This window comes from Anomaloglossus baeobatrachus, unplaced genomic scaffold (assembly GCF_048569485.1).
Source record: "Anomaloglossus baeobatrachus isolate aAnoBae1 unplaced genomic scaffold, aAnoBae1.hap1 Scaffold_444, whole genome shotgun sequence".
Classification (NCBI taxonomy): domain Eukaryota; kingdom Metazoa; phylum Chordata; class Amphibia; order Anura; family Aromobatidae; genus Anomaloglossus; species Anomaloglossus baeobatrachus.
This window is the reverse complement of record NW_027443777.1, coordinates 213,771-234,380: the sequence shown is the minus strand read 5'-3', so window position 1 is coordinate 234,380 and position 20,610 is coordinate 213,771. Positions and strand designations below refer to the sequence as shown.

General features: G+C 52.8%; 1 protein-coding gene across 1 annotated transcript in view; it reads left to right on the top strand.

Moving 5' to 3' along the window:
• Positions 1-20,610, top strand: part of LOC142279928 (1-phosphatidylinositol 4,5-bisphosphate phosphodiesterase zeta-1-like) — a 60,616-nt gene that overhangs the window by 20,169 nt on the left and 19,837 nt on the right. Inside the window, exons 2-5 of the mRNA XM_075332713.1 lie at positions 6,212-6,328; positions 6,416-6,570; positions 7,883-8,015; positions 13,877-14,026. Coding sequence (XP_075188828.1) covers positions 6,212-6,328; positions 6,416-6,570; positions 7,883-8,015; positions 13,877-14,026 — 555 coding nt within the window. The remainder of the gene's footprint in view (positions 1-6,211; positions 6,329-6,415; positions 6,571-7,882; positions 8,016-13,876; positions 14,027-20,610) is intronic.

Here is a 20,610-nt window from a genome sequence, read left to right as displayed (position 1 = left end):
ACTGTAAGGACGATTGCTTTGTTATCCGGTCCGAGGATTGTTGGGAAGGGCCCCCGAATCTGTTTTACGTGGACTTATCGTGTGCTGTTCCAGTGTTCTTGTGAATAAACCTGTTGGATCGTCCCTCGGCCTCGTCCATCCTTTGCTCTGTTGTACACTCCCGTCACAATCATCACCTGAGCAAGTGATTAAATTATCACCTGTGCAATACTAAGGAAATCCTGAGAACATGCAGTGTTGGTGATCCTTGAGGACTGGATTTCTGCACCCTGGATATATAGTATTAAAAATATCCTTCCCATTGGAAAACAAATAGATATTTAGATAATACGTCATGAACATGATTTATCTACAGTAAATCTATTACAAACAGCTTGTAGCAGCTAATGGCTCCTGGAGGTAAGAGGGAGCGACAACTATCCCTACCACATTGTTCTGACCATTTGGGTTGAAATATCATAGAAACCCCAAATAATCCTAAGGGGCACTTTGCACACTACGACATCGCAAGCCGATGCTAGCGATGCCGAGCGCGATAGTCCCCGCCCCCGTCGCAGCTGCGATATCTAGTGATAGCTGCCGTAGCAAACATTATCGCTACGGCAGCTTCACATGCACTCACCTGCCCTGCGACGTTGCTCTTGCCGGCGACCCGCCTCCTTATTAAGGGGGCGGGTCATGCGGCGTCATAGCGACGTCACACGGCAGGCAGCCAATAGAAGCGGAGGGGCGGAGATGAGCGGGACGTAAACATCCCGCCCACCTCCTTCTGCATAGCTAGCGTGAGCCGCAGGACCCAGGTGGAGATGTTCCTCGCTCCTGTGGCTTCACACAGCGATGTGCGCTGCCGCTGGAACGAGGAACAACATCGCAACATCGGTCATTTCCAAATTATGGAAATGACAGACGCTACACCGATGATACGATTACGACGATTTTGCGCTCGTTAATTGTATCAACAAGGCTTTACACACTACGATATCGCCTGCGACGCCGGATGTGCGTCACTTTCAATTTGACCCCACCGACATCGCACCTGCGATGTCGTAGTGTGCAAAGTGCTCCTAAGTGATGGATTCTCACATGCCCGTAGAAACAGTAAGTATGGGGCTGACAATCCCTGCCCTTTTCTGATGGAGCAAAACCACAAAGAGTTAACACAAAATCGGAACTGCACAGATGATCTAAAATCATCCAGCAACTGGGGAGTTAAGACTTCAGCAGGAGACAGGAAGTATCCAGCAGTGGCCTAGGGGACGCATGGAAGCAGTGAGTGTGTATCTGCCTCTGTAAAAGGAAAGAAGTGTCTGTCACTCTACAAAGAAGAAGGAGCAGTGCTCATAAAAGTTTAGTGTATGTATCCTGAAAAGAGGCACACTATAGATGCCAGCCAGTCCAGGAAAGACTGTCAGGAGTGGAGAATACTCAGGACACTTCAAGAGCAAACTCTGTGCAGCAGAAGTATAAAGGAGAGAAGTGACCACTATAGGACTCACCCCTCCCCTCGCCTCACTGCATGATAAGGTACAGTGTTCTGCATTCGTTATGTAAGGAAAAAGACTCTGTGTAAGGAGAGAAGATAATCTGTGAACAGACTGTCATCTATGTTATTCTGGAAGCCCTGTGTGAAAATTATTAAAGCCTTCCATCTACTACTGCCTGGAGCAATGTTATATAGCTGTGTGCTTGCTGGAAACTGTTACATCAGCTCATATATAGAAGATGCTGGTTAAGTGTGCCCTGATTTAATCCTCTAAATTTCCAAAGTACTCATGTTTACTTTGCCCAGCCTCCCTATGGCGGACATATAACACCAGAGCTAGCTGCACTATCGTTCTGTTAGCTGAGGCTTGCATCACTGCGCCCGCATACATACACTGCGATCTAACAGACAGCTTACGTGGCAGGCACATGTGCAGGTCTCAGGCAACATCTCTATGATGTAGTGGCATATTGGCGCATGCATGGGTCTCAGGCGCTGTCACTATGATGTGGTGATGTATCTGGATTGGCGCATGTGCGGGTGTCAGGCAATGTCACTTTGTTGTAGTGGCGTATTGGGATCGGCACATGCATTAGTCTCAGACAACTTCACTATGACTTGGTGATGTCTATCAGCTCATGTGCGGGTCTTAGGCAACGTCACTGTGACGTGATGATGTATCCAAATCGGCTCATGCGCGGGTCTCAGGCAACGTCACTGTGACGTGATGATGTATCCAAATCGGCTCATGTGCGGGTCTCAGGCAACGTCACTATGACGAGGTGGCGTATTGGGATCGCTGGATATGCAGGTCTCAAGCTTCGTCACTATGATGTGGTGGCGTATCCGGATTGGCGCATGTGAGGGATTGGGCCATTGGCTTACCAGGACGCTAAATTTAAGTTGAGCATAAATATCTCTGTAAGGATGTGATAAATATTTTCTTAATTAGTCCAGATATACCTGCTCACCCTCAGCATGGCCAAAATTGTATTAAGGTGGCTAGAGGAGGGTGTACTATTTTGGGGTTTAGGAGTAGAGATTGCAGGAATTTCCTCGTTGAAGAGAGTGAGCTAAAGTAAGACTCAATTTGCAACATCTATAGCCCTTTTACCAGAGGATAGCTCTCGTATAGCCCTTCTACTCAGGGACAGATCTTGTACAGCCCTACTACCCACGGACAGCTCTCGTATAGCCATACTACCCAGGGACAGCTCTCGTATAGCCCTACTACCCACGGACAGCTCTCGTATAGCCCTTTTACCAGAGGATAGCTCTCGTATAGCCCTTCTACCCAGGGACAGATCTTGTACAGCCCTACTACCCAGGGACAGCTCTCGTATAGCCCTTCTACCCAGGGACAGATCTTGTACAGCCCTACTACCCAGGGACAGCTCTCGTATAGCCCTTCTACCCAGGGACAGATCTTGTACAGCCCTACTACCCAGGGACAGCTCTCGTATAGCCCTTCTACCCAGGGACAGATCTTGTACAGCCCTACTACTACTACCCAGGGACAGCTCTCGTATAGCCCTTTTACCAGAGGATAGCTCTCGTATAGCCCTTCTACTCAGGGACAGCTCTCGTATAGCCCTACTACCCAGGGACAGCTCTTGTATAGCCCTACTACCCAGGGACAGCTCTCGTATAGCCCTACTACCCAGGGACAGCTCTCGTATAGCCCTACTACCCAGGGACAGCTCTCGTATAGCCCTTCTACTCAGGGACAGATCTTGTACAGCCCTACTACCCACAGACAGCTCTCGTATAGCCCTTTTACCAGAGGATAGCTCTCGTATAGCCCTTCTACTCAGGGACAGATCTTGTACAGCCCTACTACCCACGGACAGCTCTCATATGGCCCTTCTACCCAGGGACAGCTCTCGTATAGCCCTTCTACTCAGGGACAGCTCTCGTATAGCTCTACTACCCAGGGACAGCTCTCGTATAGCCCTACTACCCAGGACAGCTCTCGTATAGCCCCTACTACCCAGGGACAGCTCTCGTATAGCCCCTACTACCCAGGACAGCTCTCGTATAGCCCCTACTACCCAGGACAGCTCTCGTATAGCCCCTACTACCCAGGACAGCTCTCGTATAGCCCTACTACCCAGGGACAGCTCTCGTATAGCCCCTACTACCCATTACAGCTCTCGTATAGCCCTACTACCCAGGGACAGCTCTCGTATAGCCCTACTAACCAGAGACAGTTCACATATAGCCATACTACCCAGGGACAGCTCTTGTATAGACCTACTACCCAGGGACAGCTCTCGTATAGCCCCTACTACCCAGGACAGTTCACATATAGCCATACTACCCAGGGACAGCTCTCGTATAGCCCCTACTATCCAGGGACAGCTCTCGTATAGCCCCTACTATCCAGAGACAGTTCACATATAGCCATTCTACCCAGGGACAGCTCTCGTATAGCCCTACTATCCAGGGACAGCTCTCGTATAGCCCTACTATCCAGAGACAGTTCACATATAGCCATACTACCCAGGGACAGCTCTCGTATAGCCCCTGACTAGTCTGTACATTGCAGTCCATGCTGGTACCGTGTTGCTTGGAGATCTACTTGAACCCTTACAATTACAAGTGGCCCATTGAACACAGCCATGATGCTGATGTGGCCCTCCATGAAAATGAGTTTGACCTTCTCTGAACATTGTAGTAAGTGATGTCACTGGGGAACAGGTATCTAAATATGGAGGATAGACCAATCTAATGAGCAGCAGAGTTACTGACATCGTCCTGCTTAACATGAACTGATATATTGACCTGTGCACCTCCTGAGGAAACGACATAAATGAGGGGGGGCGCATAGAGGTGCAGCATGGTGTCCGGACATTGGGGACTGCTACTGCAAGCGCATGCTGTGTCATATGGTGCATGTATATGTGAAGGCAGTGAGTTTTGGGACCTTGTTTTTACCTTAATTCCTTTCCTCATTATCTGTCTGTATACAGCACCCTGGGATTGAAATGTTATTTATTTTAGTATTGATAAGGTAAGTGTCACGAGGGTACCACGACGGAGCGTGGTCCCTCCTATTTCTGGTGTCAGGAGATCGCAGCGCAGGGCCTCATACACACTTGCTGAGGTTAATACTGCTGGCTGTGCAGATTCTCCTTTATCCAGCACTGCTAGGGTTAAGTAGATCCTCTGGTTCCTGAAACTCTGAATGAAAGGTATGGGCAGCTGTTTTTTATTGCTAATCAGCTGTGCTATAAAGACCCCTCTCCCAGCCCAGGTAATTGCTGGTGATAGTTTCTGCTTTACCCACCTCTAGAGGGAGCCTGTGAGCTGAGGACCAGAAAGCCATTCTGAGAACACTTCCTGTGTGAAAGTTGTGTTGTTTCCCTCCCTTAGTCCTCTTTGGGTTTTTCCCCTCTGGTCCGTTCCTCATTATTACCTCTTGTTGTTTGGAATGCGTTGTATGATTGCTGTTTATTTTACCCTTGTCTGTCTTATCTTCCCTATGCTTTTAACCTAGAGCAGGACTAGTGTTCCCGCTGCCCTGCGCACTATACAGGGATGAGTCCAGGGAAAGAAAGGAATAGGCATGCAATCGGCGGCCTATTGGCGATGGGGTAAAAAAACGCGTATAGGGATGTTAGGGAGTGCGGGGATCAGCCTCAGGTGAGTTTAGGAGGTGATCCTGATCCCCTTTCCCCTAGCGCCAGGGCCCACCGTTGTGTGTTGCGGCGCTCACCGGGGTTCCTGTGCACCTGGCGGATTTCCGGTAGTCACTGAGTGACAGTAAGCCATGGTGATTGTGGGGCACAATCTTCCCAAATCTTCGGGTGCAACCTGTGTGGCACGTTTTAGGTCTTATGTCTAGGGAATAATGGGGATAGTTGTCCCACCGTCTTACTCCCATGGTCCATTAGCTGATATAAGGTATAATAGATGTTTTGTAATCATGTATCTGGTTTAGCATGAAGATATATATTTTGTTTACCTATGGGGACTGTGGTTTTTACAATATATTAATTTTAAGGGATTTTTTGTAAGATAGTTTTTCATTACTCCTTCTGAGCAATGATATTTGGAGGCATTGACTGGAGGCCATTGTTGGGGCTATGACTGGGCATCATCGGCTGTAGGCTGTTGGGCGATCCCAGAGGCCTGAGAGATGGCTAGGGGCTATGGCTGGGTGATAATGATGGTTGGATGTAGGGAAGCAATGGGTGAGCATCAGGGATGAAGGTTGACGGTCATGGGGTGATGGTAGGTGTTCGAAGGATGAGGACTGAGGGTCGAAAGTAATGACTGACAGTCTGGGACAATGGTCGGGGGTTGATCCTCCAGGCTGATAATTGGAGACTGAAGAATGATGGCCGGGAATCTGGGGCTGATGGATGCAGTTATGGATGGAGTGCTCGCCGGGGGTTTAGGGAGTGATGACTAAGGTCGATGAATGGGGGCTGGTGGGGTGCTGTCCCGGGGTTTGGGGGATGATAACCGAGGTTGATGGATGGGGGTTGGTGGGGTGCTGGCTCGGGGTTTGGGGGATGATGGCTGAGGTTGATGGATGGGGGTTGATGGGACTCTGATCGTGGATTTGGGGGATGATTGCCAGGGGACACTGTAATGGATGAGGGTGGTCTTCAGGGTATGAGAGATAGCTGAACGTTCGGCAGATGATAGCTGGGGGTGGGGGTCTCTGGATGGCATAGAGGGTGACCTAAAATAACCCAGACATCTCCCCTTTGCCCCCAGGCCCAGAATTCGTCCAGCACACCAGGAGATTCCTCACCCGGATTTACCCTAAGGGATTGAGGACAGGTTCCTCCAACTTCTTTCCGCAGGAGTTCTGGAACGTTGGCTGTCAGATGGGTGGGTTTCTGACTCGCTGCCAGTACTGACGCCCCCCACACTACGACCCCAGTGTGTGCTCCTCTCTCATCCTCTGCTGCTCCACAGCCGCCATGAATTTCCAGACACCGGGGATTCCCATGGATCTGCAGGACGGGAGATTCCTGGATAACGGGAGGTGCGGATACGTCCTGAAGCCGGAATTTCTGCGGACTGAAGACAGCGGGAGATACAAAACATGTCCCGTGTTCTTCACCATTAAGGTATCACTTAGTGACCCTTCATCTGTACACTGCAGAGAATGGGGGATGGGATATTAGGCCCCTGTAAATTACAGGGGGACATTTCAGAAAAAAACCTGTTCCATAAAGTGTTAATTCTGTTCTGTAGTGGGCCCCTCTGTGCTCCTCTGTGTCCCTCTGTGTCCCTCTGTGCTCCTCTGTGCTCTTCTGTGCTCCTCTGTGCTCCTCTGTGCTCCTCTGTGCCCCTCTGTGCTCTTCTGTGCTCCTCTGTGTCCCTCTGTGCCCCTCTGTGCTCCTCTGTGTCCCTCTGTGCTCCTCTGTGTCCCTCTGTGTCCCTCTGTGCCCCTCTGTGCTTCTCTGTGTCCCTCTGTGCTCCTCTGTGTCCCCTCTGTGTCTCTCTGTGCTCCTCTGTGTCCCCTCTGTGCTCCTCTGTGTCCCCTCTGTGTCCCCTCTGTGCTCCTCTGTGTCCCCTCTGTGCTCTTCTGTGCTCTTCTGTGCTCCTCTGTGCCCCTCTGTGTCCCTCTGTGCTCCTCTGTGTCCCCTCTGTGCTCCTCTGTGCTCCTCTGTGCCCCTCTGTGCCCCTCTGTGCTCCTCTGTGTCTCTCTGTGCTCCTCTGTGTCCCCTCTGTGCTCCTCTGTGTCCCCTCTGTGCTCCTCTGTGTCCCTCTGTGTCCCCTCTGTGCTCTTCTGTGCTCCTCTGTGCCCCTCTGTGTCCCTCTGTGCTCCTCTGTGTCCCCTCTGTGCTCCTCTGTGCTCCTCTGTGCCCCTCTGTGCCCCTCTGTGCTCCTCTGTGTCTCTCTGTGCTCCTCTGTGTCCCCTCTGTGCTCCTCTGTGTCCCCTCTGTGCTCCTCTGTGTCCCCTCTGTGCTCCTCTGTGTCCCTCTGTGTCCCCTCTGTGCTCTTCTGTGCTCCTCTGTGCCCCTCTGTGTCCCTCTGTGCTCCTCTGTGTCCCCTCTGTGCTCCTCTGTGCCCCTCTGTGCCCCTCTGTGCCCCTCTGTGCCCCTCTGTGCCCCTCTGTGTCCCCTCTGTGCTCTTCTGTGCCCCTCTGTGTCCCTCTGTGCTCTTCTGTGCTCCTCTGTACCCCTCTGTGCTCCTCTGTGTCCCTCTGTGCCCCTCTGTGCTCCTCTGTGTCCCACTGCGCTCCTCTGTACTCGTCTGTATCTCTCTGTGCTCCTCTGTGCTCCTCTGCGCCCCTCTGCGCCCCTCTGTGCCCCTCTGTGCCCCTCTGTGCCCCTCTGTGCCCCTCTGTGCTCCTCTGTGCCCCTCTGTGCTCCTCTGTGCCTCTCTGCGCCCCTCTGTGCCCCTCTGTGCCCCTCTGAATTCTGTATTTTCCAGGTGATCAGCGGCTTCTTCCTGCCACACGGAAGTTTGTCCAAGACCAACAACACGACCCTCCTGGTGAAGGCGGAGATCTACGGGGCACGGGAAGACAGGTGCAGCAGGGAGACCACGGCGGTGAGGAATAACTGTAAGAAGTGTCGCCACACAGTGGCCAAATAGTGTATTACCATCCTGTGCCGGATATTACCACACGCTGTCACCCTCTGCTGGTAGTTTTAGTAATGTCGTCCTCTGCTGGTAGCGCTAGTAATGTTGTCCTCTGCTGGTAGCGCTAGTAATGTCGTCCTCTGCTGGTAGCGCTAGTAATGTCGTTCTCTGCTGGTAGCGCTAGTAATATTGTCCTCTGCTGGTAGCGCTAGTAATGTCGTCCTCTGCTGGTAGCGCTAGTAATGTCGTCCTCTGCTGGTAGCGCTAGTAATGTCGTCCTCTGCTGGTAGCGCTAGTAATGTCGTCCTCTGCTGGTAGCGCTAGTAATGTCGTCCTCTGCTGGTGGCGCTAGTAATGTCTTCCTCTGCTGGTAGCGTTAGTAATGTCGTCCTCTGCTGGTGGCGCTAGTAATGTCGTCCTCTGCTGGTAGCGCTAGTAATGTCGTCCTCTGCTGGTAGCGCTTGTAATGTTGCCCCTCTGCTGGTAGCGCTAGTAGTGGAGAAGAGACCTGACCAGTATACACCAACACTGGGAACATGGAGAAGAGACCTGACCAGTATATACCAACACTGGGAACGTGGAGGAGAGACCTGACCAGTATACACCAACACTGGGAACGTGGAGAAGAGACCTGACCAGTATACACTAACACTGGGAACGTGGAGAAGAGACCTGACCAGTATACACCAACACTGGGAACGTGGAGAAGAGACCTGACCAGTATACACCAACACTGGGAACGTGGAGAAGAGATCTGACCAGTATACACCAACACTGGGAACATGGAGAAGAGACCTGACCAGTATACACCAACACTGGGAACATGGAGAAGAGACCTGACCAGTATACACCAACACGGGGAACATGAGGAAGAGACCTGACCAGTATACACGAACACTGGGAACGTGGAGAAGAGAGCCGACCAGTATACACCAACACTGGGAACATGGAGAAGAGACCTGACCAGTATATACCAACACTGGGAACATGGAGAAGAGACCTGACCAGTATACACCAACACTGGGAATGTGGAGAAGAGACCTGACCAGTATACACCAACACTGGGAACATGGAGAAGAGACCTGACCAGTATACACCAACACGGGGAACATGAGGAAGAGACCTGACCAGTATACACGAACACTGGGAACGTGGAGAAGAGAGCCGACTAGTATACACCAACACTGGGAACATGGAGAAGAGACCTGACCAGTATATACCAACACTGGGAACATGGAGAAGAGACCTGACCAGTATACACCAACACTGGGAATGTGGAGAAGAGACCGGACCAGTATACACCAACACTGGGAATGTGGAGAAGAGACCTGACCAGTGTACACCGACACTGGGAACATGGAGAAGAGACCTGACCAGTATACACCAACACTGGAAACGTGGAGAAGAGAGCCGACCAGTATACACCAACACTGGGAACATGGAGAAGAGACCCGACCAGTATACACCAACACTGGGAAGGAGGAGAAGGGACCGGACCAGTATACACCAACACTGGGAACGTGGAGAAGAGACCTGACCAGTACACACCAACACTGGGAACATGGAGAAGAGACCTGACCAGTATACACCAACACTGGGAACATGGAGAAGAGACCTGACCAGTATACACCAACACTGGGAACGTGGAGAAGAGACCTGACCAGCATACACCAACACTGGGAATGTGGAGAAGAGACCTGACCAGTATACACCAACACTGGGAACATGGAGAAGAGACCTGACCAGTATACACCAACACTGGGAACGTGGAGAAGAGACCTGACCACTATACACCAACACTGGGAACATGGAGAAGAGAGACCTGACCAGTATACACCAACACTGGGAACGTGGAGAAGAGACCTGACCAATATACACCAACACTGGGAACGTGGAGAAGAGACCTGACCAGTATACACCAACACTGGGAACGTGGAGAAGAGACCTGACCAGTATACACTAACACTGGGAACGTGGAGAAGAGACCTGACCAGTATACACCAACACTGGGAACATGGAGAAGAGACCTGACCAGTATATACCAACACTGGGAACATGGAGAAGAGACCTGACCAGTATACACCAACACTGGGAACGTGGAGAAGAGACCTGACCAATATACACCAACACTGGGAACATGGAGAAGAGCCCTGACCAGTATACACCAACACTGGGAACATGGAGAAGAGACCTGACCAGTATACACCAACACTGGGAACGTGGAGAAGAGACCTGACCAGTATACACCAACACTGGGAACATGGAGAAGAGACCTGACCAGTATATACCAACACTGGGAACATGGAGAAGAGACCTGACCAGTATACACCAACACTGGGAACGTGGAGAAGAGTCCTGACCAGTATACACCAACACTGGGAACATGGAGAAGAGACCTGACCAGTATACACCAACACTGGGAACGTGGAGGAGAGACCTGACCAGTATACACCAACACTGGGAACATGGAGAAGAGACCCGACCAGTATATACCAACACTGGGAACATGGAGAAGAGACCTGACCAGTATACCCCAACACTGGGAACATGGAGAAGAGACCTGACCAGTATACACCAACACTGGGAACGTGGAGAAGAGACCTGACCAGTATACACCAACACTGGGAATGTGGAGAAGAGACCTGACCAGTATATACCAACACTGGGAACATGGAGAAGAGACCTGACCAGTATACACCAACACTGGGAACATAGAGAAGAGACCTGACCAGTATACACCAACACTGGGAACGTGGAGAAGAGACCGGACCAGTATACACCAACACTGGGAACATGGAGAAGAGACCTGACCAGTATACACCAACACTGGGAACATGGAGAAGAGACCTGATCAGTATACACCAACACTGGGAACATGGAGAAGAGACCTGACCAGTATACACCGACACTGGGAACGTGGAGAAGAGACCTGACCAGCATACACCAACACTGGGAACATGGAGAAGAGACCTGACCAGTATACACCAACACTGGGAACATGGAGAAGAAACCTGACCAGTATACACCAACACTGGGAACATGGAGAAGAAACCTGACCAGTATACACCAACACTGGGAACGTGGAAAAGAGACCTGACCAGCATACACCAACACTGGGAACATGGAGAAGAGACCTGACCAGTATACACCAACACTGGGAACATGGAGAAGAGACCTGACCAGTATACACCAACACTGGGAACATGGAGAAGAGACCTGACCAGTATACACCAACACTGGGAACGAGGAGAAGAGACCTGACCAGTATACACCAACACTGGGAACATGGAGAAGAGACCTGACCAGTATACACCAACACTGGGAACGTGGAGAAGAGACCTGACCAGTATACACCAACACTGGGAACGAGGAGAAGAGATCTGACCAGTATACACCAACACTGGGAACGAGGAGAAGAGACCTGACCAGTATACACCAACACTGGGAACATGGAGAAGAGACCTGACCAGTATACACCAACACTGGGAACGTGGAGAAGAGACCTGACCAGTACACACCAACACTGGGAACATGGAGAAGAGACCTGACCAGTATACACCAACACTGGGAACATGGAGAAGAGACCTGACCAGTATACACCAACACTGGGAACATGGAGAAGAGACCTGACCAGTATACACCAACACTGGGAACGAGGAGAAGAGACCCGGAAGCAGATGTTGGTGGAGACATGATGGAGCCCAGAAGAAATCAGGCAGAGGTGAAAGCCAAAGGTGGATTTACAAAATACTAAGAAAATTAAAAATTCAAATTTAGATTTTTAGGAGCAGAACAGTAACAATGCAGAGATGAGAATCTGCAGAACTGATCATCTGTGAATGTCTGCAGTCACATCTATGTATAAGAAGCCGAGATGATTGTATATAAGATGAAGGCGTCTCCCGCTCTGAGCTGTAGAGGACGGAGAGACATGGAGCCTGAAAGTCAAAACTTCAAGACATTATTATGCTTGTACTCGTCAGTGTATAACAGCGCTGTGCGATACTCCTAGTGGGGGTTCTGCTGGGTAGCGTAATAGTCCTGGTTGAGTGGCTTTTGGCCGCTTAAGTCCATGGTTGAGGCGTCTCCTGGGATCGGTGAGCCTATCTGGTCTCCAGCGGGGTCGATTGGCTGTAGACTTGTCTGCGGTCTGGCTGCTTCCTCTGGGGTGCCAGGCTATCCATTCTCATATTTCTGGGTCCACCTTCTCCATAAGTTGTTCAAGCATGATCACGTCCAGAGAGCAAAAGCAGAGTGGGCAGCCCGACCATCAAGCCAGCTTTCATCGCTGTCCGAGTTAACTGCCAAATTCTACTTAAGAGGCCCCCTGGCGAGACAAAGTCCGGACCATGCTGGTTTACCTCTCAGAGGTGATGGATGGTAAAAAGGGCCAACAGGGTGTCCTTAATAGTCCCATAATCCAGGCAGTCCTGAGGCCCAAGTGATCGGACAGCCTCCTGGGCTCGGCCAGTCAACCTAGTCCACAGGTATTTGGCCCAATCCACTGTGGGCACCTGGTGCATTAGCATCTCAAAGCTTTACAAGTGCTCATCTACCTCCGTGCTGGACTCTGTAAACACTGGTAGGTCTCTGTAGAGGAGATGATTTCCTTAGTGGTGGACCATCATGGGGACAGGCTGGTGCTAGGGGAACTGTAACTCCCAAAACTCCCAAAACTGATTCCATAACACAAGCCCTCTCCCTGCTTGAGGCTTCGGGCCCCAATGCAGCCAATAATACTCCGTTACTCCACTCCTCCGTTATCCTCTCCTCTGCTCCTTTGTTACTCCACTCCTCCGTTACTCCTCTCCTCTGCTCCTTTGTCTGCTCCTTTGTTACTCCGCTTCTCCGTTACTCCTCTCCTCTGCTCCTTTGTTACTTCACTCCTCCGTTAACCTCTCCTCTGCTCCTTTGTTACTCCGCTTCTCCGTTACTCCGCTTTTCCACTCCTTCTTTCCTCTGCTACTCCATTACTCCACTTCTTAATTACTCCACTCCTCTGCTCCACCATTCCTTCGTTACTCCACTCTTTCATTATTTGACTTCTCTCCTCCGCTCCTGTGCTCCTCCACTCCTGTTACTCTGCTCCTCTGTTACTTCACTCCTCTACTGCTCTGTCTCTCTTCTCCTCCGTTACTCTGCTGCTAGGTTACCCCACTTCTCCACTCCTCTGTTACTCCATTTCTACGTTACTGCTCTCCTCTGCTTCTCCATTTCTTTGTTTCTATGTTATACTGCTCCTCCGTTACTCTGCTCCTTCATTATTGCTCTCCTCCGCTCCCCTGTACTCCGCTCCTCCACTTCTGTTACTTCGCTTCTCTACTTCTGTCTCTCTGATCCTCCATTACTTTGCTCCTAGGTTACCCCACTTCTCCGCTACTCTGTTATTCCCCTCCTCAATAACTCTGCTCCTTCATTATTGCTCTCCTCCGCCGCTCCCCTGTACTCCGTTCCTCCACTTCTGTTACTTCGCTTCTCTACTGCTCTGTCTCTCTGATCCTCCATTATTTTGCTCCTAGGTTACCCCACTTCTCCGCTACTCTGTTATTCCCCTCCTCCATTACTCTGCTCCTTCATATTGCTCTCCTCCGTTACTCCGCTCCTCAACTTCTCTGTTATTCCCCTCCTCCATTACTCTGCTCCTCCACTCCTCCAGTGGCCATGTTTGATTCTATTGGATTGGATGCCAATGTGGAGAAATCGGAGGTACCAGACATGAGAGCAGAACCACAGCCGGATCTGGTGCAGCATCGGGCCATGTGTCTCTGCTCTCGTCCCTGGTGATCACCACTTTCATCCCCACCATTGTCAGGCCATGTACAGCTTTTCATCTTGTTTCAGCGCTAAACCCTTCGTGGAACCAGTCTCTGACCTTCCATGTGCGGGTCCCGGAGCTGGCGTTGTGTCGACTCTCCCTGGAAGATCAGCTCTCCATTCTATCCAATGAGACCTTAGGCCAGTATACGCTGCCATTGACCAGTATGAGCAGAGGTAAGCGGTCCTGGGGGAAAAGTGGCTCACACACTTCTCTGCGACTATAGCAGAAAGGAAAAAACACAGCTCAGCTCATGCAGAGCATGGGTGCGGGGCTCGGACCCTCTGCACCGGCTTCCATGTGAGCAGTAACTGAATAAGGGGGGATCCAGCAGACGCAAGGCAAACTGCTTTTATTTCCAAATTTTTAAACATCTAAAATTTTGTCACTGACTCTGCCCCGGTGACTCGCACACTTCTCTGTGACTGACTCTGCCCCGGTGACTCGCACACTTCTCTGTGACTGACTCTGCCCCGGTGACTCGCACACTTCTCTGTGACTGACTCTGCCCCGGTGACTCGCACACTTCTCTGTGACTGACTCTGCCCCGGTGACTCGCACACTTCTCTGTGACTGACTCTGCCCCGGTGACTCGCACACTTCTCTGTGACTGACTCTGCCCCGGTGACTCGCACACTTCTCTGTGATTGACTCTGCCCCGGTGACTCGCACACTTCTCTGTGACTGACTCTGCACCGGTGACTCGCACACTTCTCTGTGACTGACTCTGCCCCGGTGACTCGCACACTTCTCTGTGACTGACTCTGCCCCGGTGACTCGCACACTTCTCTGTGACTGACTCTGCCCCGGTGACTCGCACGCTTCTCTGTGACTGACTCTGCCCCGGTGACTCGCACACTTCTCTGTGACTGACTCTGCACCGGTGACTCGCACACTTCTCTGTGACTGACTCTGCAGCGGTGACTCACACACTTCTCTGTGACTGACTCTGCAGCAGTGACTCGCACACTTCTCTGTGACTGACTCTGCACCGTTGACTCGCACACTTCTCTGTGACTGACTCCGCCCCGGTGACTCGCACACTTCTCTGTGACTGACTCTGCCGCGGTGACTCGCACACTTCTCTGTGACTGACTCTGCACCGGTGACTCGCACACTTCTCTGTGACTGACTCTGCAGCGGTGACTCGCGCACTTGTCTGTGACTGACTCTGCAGCGGTGACTCGCACACTTCTCTGTGACTGACTCTGCCCCGGTGACTCGCACACTTCTCTGTGACTGACTCTGCCCCGGTGACTCGCACGCTTCTCTGTGACTGACTCTGCCCCGGTGACTCGCACACTTCTCTGTGACTGACTCTGCACCGGTGACTCACACAGTTCTCTGTGACTGACTCTGCACCGGTGACTCACACAGTTCTCTGTGACTGACTCTGCCCAGGTGACTCGCACACTTCTCTGTGACTGACTCTGCACCGGTGACTCGCACACTTCTCAGTGACTGACTCTGCACCGGTGACTCGCACACTTCTCTGTGACTGACTCTGCAGCGGTGACTCACACTCTTCTCTGTGACTGACTCTGCACCGGTGACTCGCACACTTCTCTGTGACTGACTCTGCACCGGTGACTCGCACACTTCTCTGTGACTGACTCTGCAGCGGTGACTCACACTCTTCTCTGTGACTGACTCTGCACCGGTGACTCGCACACTTCTCTGTGACTGACTCTGCAGCGGTGACTCACACACTTCTCTGTGACTGACTCTGCAGCGGTGACTCGCACACTTCTCTGTGACTGACTATGCATCGGTGACTCGCACACTTCTCTGTGACTGACTCTGCACCGGTGACTCGCACACTTCTCTGTGACTGACTCTGTACCGGTGACTCGCACACTTCTCTGTGACTGACTCTGCACCGGTGACTCGCACACTTCTCTGTGACTGACTCTGCACCGGTGACTCGCACACTTCTCTGTGACTGACTCTGCACCGGTGACTCGCACACTTCTCTGTGACTGACTCTGCACCGGTGACTCGCACACTTCTCTGTGACTGACTCTGCACCGGTGACTCGCACTCTTCTCTGTGACTGACTCTGCCCCGGTGACTCGCACACTTCTCTGTGACTGACTCTGCCCCGGTGACTCGCACGCTTCTCTGTGACTGACTCTGCCCCGGTGACTCGCACACTTCTCTGTGACTGACTCTGCAGCGGTGACTCACACAGTTCTCTGTGACTGACTCTGCACCGGTGACTCGCACACTTCTCTGTGACTGACTCTGCAGCGGTGACTCACACACTTCTCTGTGACTGACTCTGCACCGGTGACTCACACAGTTCTCTGTGACTGACTCTGCACCGGTGACTCGCACACTTCCCTGTGACTGACTCTGCACAGGTGACTCGCACACTTCTCTGTGACTGACTCTGCACCGGTGACTCGCACACTTCTCTGTGACTGACTCTGCACCGTTGACTCGCACACTTCTCTGTGACTGACTCTGCAGCGGTGACTCACACACTTCTCTGTGACTGACTCCGCCCCGGTGACTCGCACACTTCTCTGTGACTGACTCTGCCGCGGTGACTCGCACACTTCTCTGTGACTGACTCTGCACCGGTGACTCGCACACTTCTCTGTGACTGACTCTGCAGCGGTGACTCGCACACTTCTCTGTGACTGACTCTGCCCCGGTGACTCGCACACTTGTCTGTGACTGACTCTGCACCGGTGACTCGCACACTTCTCTGTGACTGACTCTGCCCCGGTGACTCGCACACTTCTCTGTGACTGACTCTGCCCCGGTGACTCGCACACTTCTCTGTGACTGACTCTGCACCGGTGACTCGCACACTTCTCTGTGACTGACTCTGCACCGGTGACTCGCACACTTCTCTGTGACTGACTCTGCCCCGGTGACTCGCACACTTCTCTGTGACTGATTCTGCACCGGTGACTCGCACACTTCCCTGTGACTGACTCTGCCCCGGTGACTCGCACACTTCTCTGTGACTGACTCTGCACCGGTGACTCGCACACTTCTCTGTGACTGACTCTGCAGCGGTGACTCGCACACTTCCCTGTGACTGACTCTGCCCCGGTGACTCGCACACTTCTCTGTGACTGACTCTGCACCGGTGACTCGCACACTTCTCTGTGACTGACTTCGCCCCGGTGACTCGCACACTCTTATGACTGACTCTGCCCCGGTGACTCGCACACTCTTATGACTGACTCTGCCCCGGTGACTCGCACTCTTCTCTGTGACTGACTCTGCACCGGTGACTCGCACACTCTTATGACTGACTCTGCCCCGGTGACTCGCACTCTTCTCTGTGACTGACTCTGCACCGGTGACTCGCACACTTCTCTGTGATTGACTCTGCATCGGTGACTCGCACACTTCTCTGTGACTGACTCCGCCCCGGTGACTCGCACACTTCTCTGTGACTGACTCTGCACTGGTGACTCGCACACTTCTCTGTGACTGACTCTGCACCGGTGACTCGCACACTTCTCTGTGACTGACTCTGCACCGGTGACTCGCACACTTCTCTGTGACTGACTCTGCACCAGTGACTCGCACTCTTCTCTGTGACTGACTCTGCACCGGTGACTCGCACTCTTCTCTTTGACTGACTCTGCACCGGTGACTCGCACACTTCTCTGTGACTGACTCTGCACCGGTGACTCGCACACTTCTCTGATTGACTCTGCACCGGTGACTCGCACACTCTTATGACTGACTCTGCCCCGATGACTCGCACTCTTCTCTGTGACTGACTCTGCACCGGTGACTCGCACACTTCTTTGTGACTGACTCTGCACCGGTGACTCGCACTCTTCTCTGTGACTGACTCTGCACCGGTGACTCGCACACTTCTCTGTGACTGACTCTGCAGCGGTGACTCGCACACTTCTCTGTGACTGACTCCGCCCCGGTGACTCGCACACTTCTCTCTGACTGACTCTGCACCGGTGACTCGCACTCTTCTCTGTGACTGACTCTGCCCTGGTGACTCGCACTCTTCTCTGTGACTGACTCTGCCCCGGTGACTCGCACACTTCTCTGTGACTGACTCTGCACCGGTGACTCGCACATTTCTCTGTGACTGACTCTGCACCGGTGACTCGCACACTTCTCTGTGACTGACTCTGCACCGGTGACTCGCACTCTTCTCTGTGACTGACTCTGCCGCGGTGACTCGCACACTTCTCTGTGACTGACTCTGCACCGGTGACTCGCACACTTCTCTGTGACTGACTCTGCACCGGTGACTCGCACATTTCTCTGTGACTGACTCTGCACCGGTGACTCGCACACTTCTCTGTGACTGACTCTGCACCGGTGACTCGCACACTTCTCTGTGACTGACTCTGCACCGGTGACTCGCACACTTCTCTGTGACTGACTCTGCACCGGCCGTGACTCGCACACTTCTCTGTGACTGACTCTTCACCGGTGACTCGCACACTTCTCTGTGACTGACTCTGCCCCGGTGACTCGCAAACTTCTCTGTGACTGACTCTTCACCGGTGATTCGCACACTTCTCTGTGACTGACTCTGCATCGGTGACTCGCACACTTCTCTGTGACTGACTCTGCCCCGGTGACTCGCACACTTCTCTGTGACTGACTCTGCACCGGTGACTCGCACACTTCCCTGTGACTGACTCTGCCCCGGTGACTCGCACACTTCTCTGTGACTGACTCTGCACCGGTGACTCGCACACTTCTCTGTGACTGACTCTGCCCCGGTGACTCGCAGTCTTCTCTGTGACTGACTCTGCCCCGGTGACTCGCAGTCTTCTCTGTGACTGACTCTGCCCCGGTGACTCGCACACTTCCCTGTGACTGACTCTGCACCGGTGACTCGCACACTTCTCTGTGACTGACTTTGCAGCGGTGACTCGCACTCTTCTCTGTGACTGACTCTGCACCGGTGACTCGCACACTTCTCTGTGACTGACTTTGCAGCGGTGACTCGCACACTTCTCTGTGATTGACTCTGCACCGGTGACTCGCACACTTCTCTGTGACTGACTCTGCACCAGTGACTCCCACACTTCTCTGTGACTGACTCTGCCCCGGTGACTCGCACACTTCTCTGATTGACTCTGCACCGGTGACTCGCACACTCTTATGACTGACTCTGCCCCGATGACTCGCACTCTTCTCTGTGACTGACTCTGCACCGGTGACTCGCACACTTCTTTGTGACTGACTCTGCACCGGTGACTCGCACTCTTCTCTGTGACTGACTCTGCAACGGTGACTCGCACACTTCTCTCTGACTGACTCTGCACCGGTGACTCGCACACTTCTCTGTGACTGACTCTGCCGCGGTGACTCGCACTCTTCTCTGTGACTGACTCTGCCCTTGTGACTCGCACTCTTCTCTGTGACTGACTCTGCACCGGTGACTCGCACACTTCTCTGTGACTTACTCTGCACCGGTGACTCGCACACTTCTTTGTGACTGACTCTGCCCCGGTGACTCGCACTCTTCTCTGTGACTGACTCTGCACCGGTGACTCGCACACTTCTCTGTGACTGACTCTGCACCGGTGACTCGCACACTTCTCTGTGACTGACTCTGCACCGGTGACTCGCACACTTCACTGTGACTGACTCTGCACCGGTGACTCGCACACTTCTCTGTGACTGACTCTGCACCGGTGACTCGCACACTTCTCTGTGACTGACTCTGCCCCGGTGACTCGCACACTTCTCTGTGACTGACTTCGCCCCGGTGACTCGCACACTCTTATGACTGACTCTGCCCCGGTGACTCGCACTCTTCTCTGTGACTGACTCTGCACCGGTGACTCGCACACTCTTATGACTGACTCTGCCCCGGTGACTCGCACTCTTCTCTGTGACTGACTCTGCACCGGTGACTCGCACACTTCTCTGTGACTGACTCTGTACCGGTGACTCGCACACTTCTCTGTGACTGACTCTGCACCGGTGACTCGCACACTTCTCTGTGACTGACTCTGCCCCGGTGACTCGCACACTTCTCTGTGACTGACTCTGCACCGGTGACTCGCACACTTCTCTGTGACTGACTCTGCCCCGGTGACTCGCACACTTCTCTGTGATTGACTCTGCATCGGTGACTCGCACACTTCTCTGTGATTGACTCTGCATCGGTGACTCGCACACTTCTCTGTGACTGACTCTGCCCCGGTGACTCGCACACTTCTCTGTGACTGACTCTGTACCGGTGACTCGCACACTTCTTTGTGACTGACTCTGCCCCGGTGACTCGCACACTTCTCTGTGACTGACTCTGCACCGGTGACTCGCACACTTCTCTGTGACTGACTCTGCACCGGTGACTCGCACACTTCTCTGTGACTGACTCTGCACCGGTGACTCGCACACTCTTATCACTGACTCTGCACCGGTGACTCGCACACTTCTCTGTGACTGACTCTGCCCCGGTGACTCGCACACTTCTCTGTGACCGACTCTGCCCCGGTGACTCGCACACTTCTCTGTGACTGACTCTGCACCGGTGCCTCGCACACTTCTCTGTGACTGACTCTGCAGCGGTGACTCGCACACTTCTCTGTGACTGACTCTGCCCCGGTGACTCGCACTCTTCTCTTTGACTGACTCTGCCCCGGTTACTCGCACACTTCTCTGTGACTGACTCTGCCCCGGTGACTCGCACACTTCTCTGTGACTGACTCTGTACCGGTGACTCGCACACTTCTTTGTGACTGACTCTGCCCCGGTGACTCGCACACTTCTCTGTGACTGACTCTGCACCGGTGACTCGCAC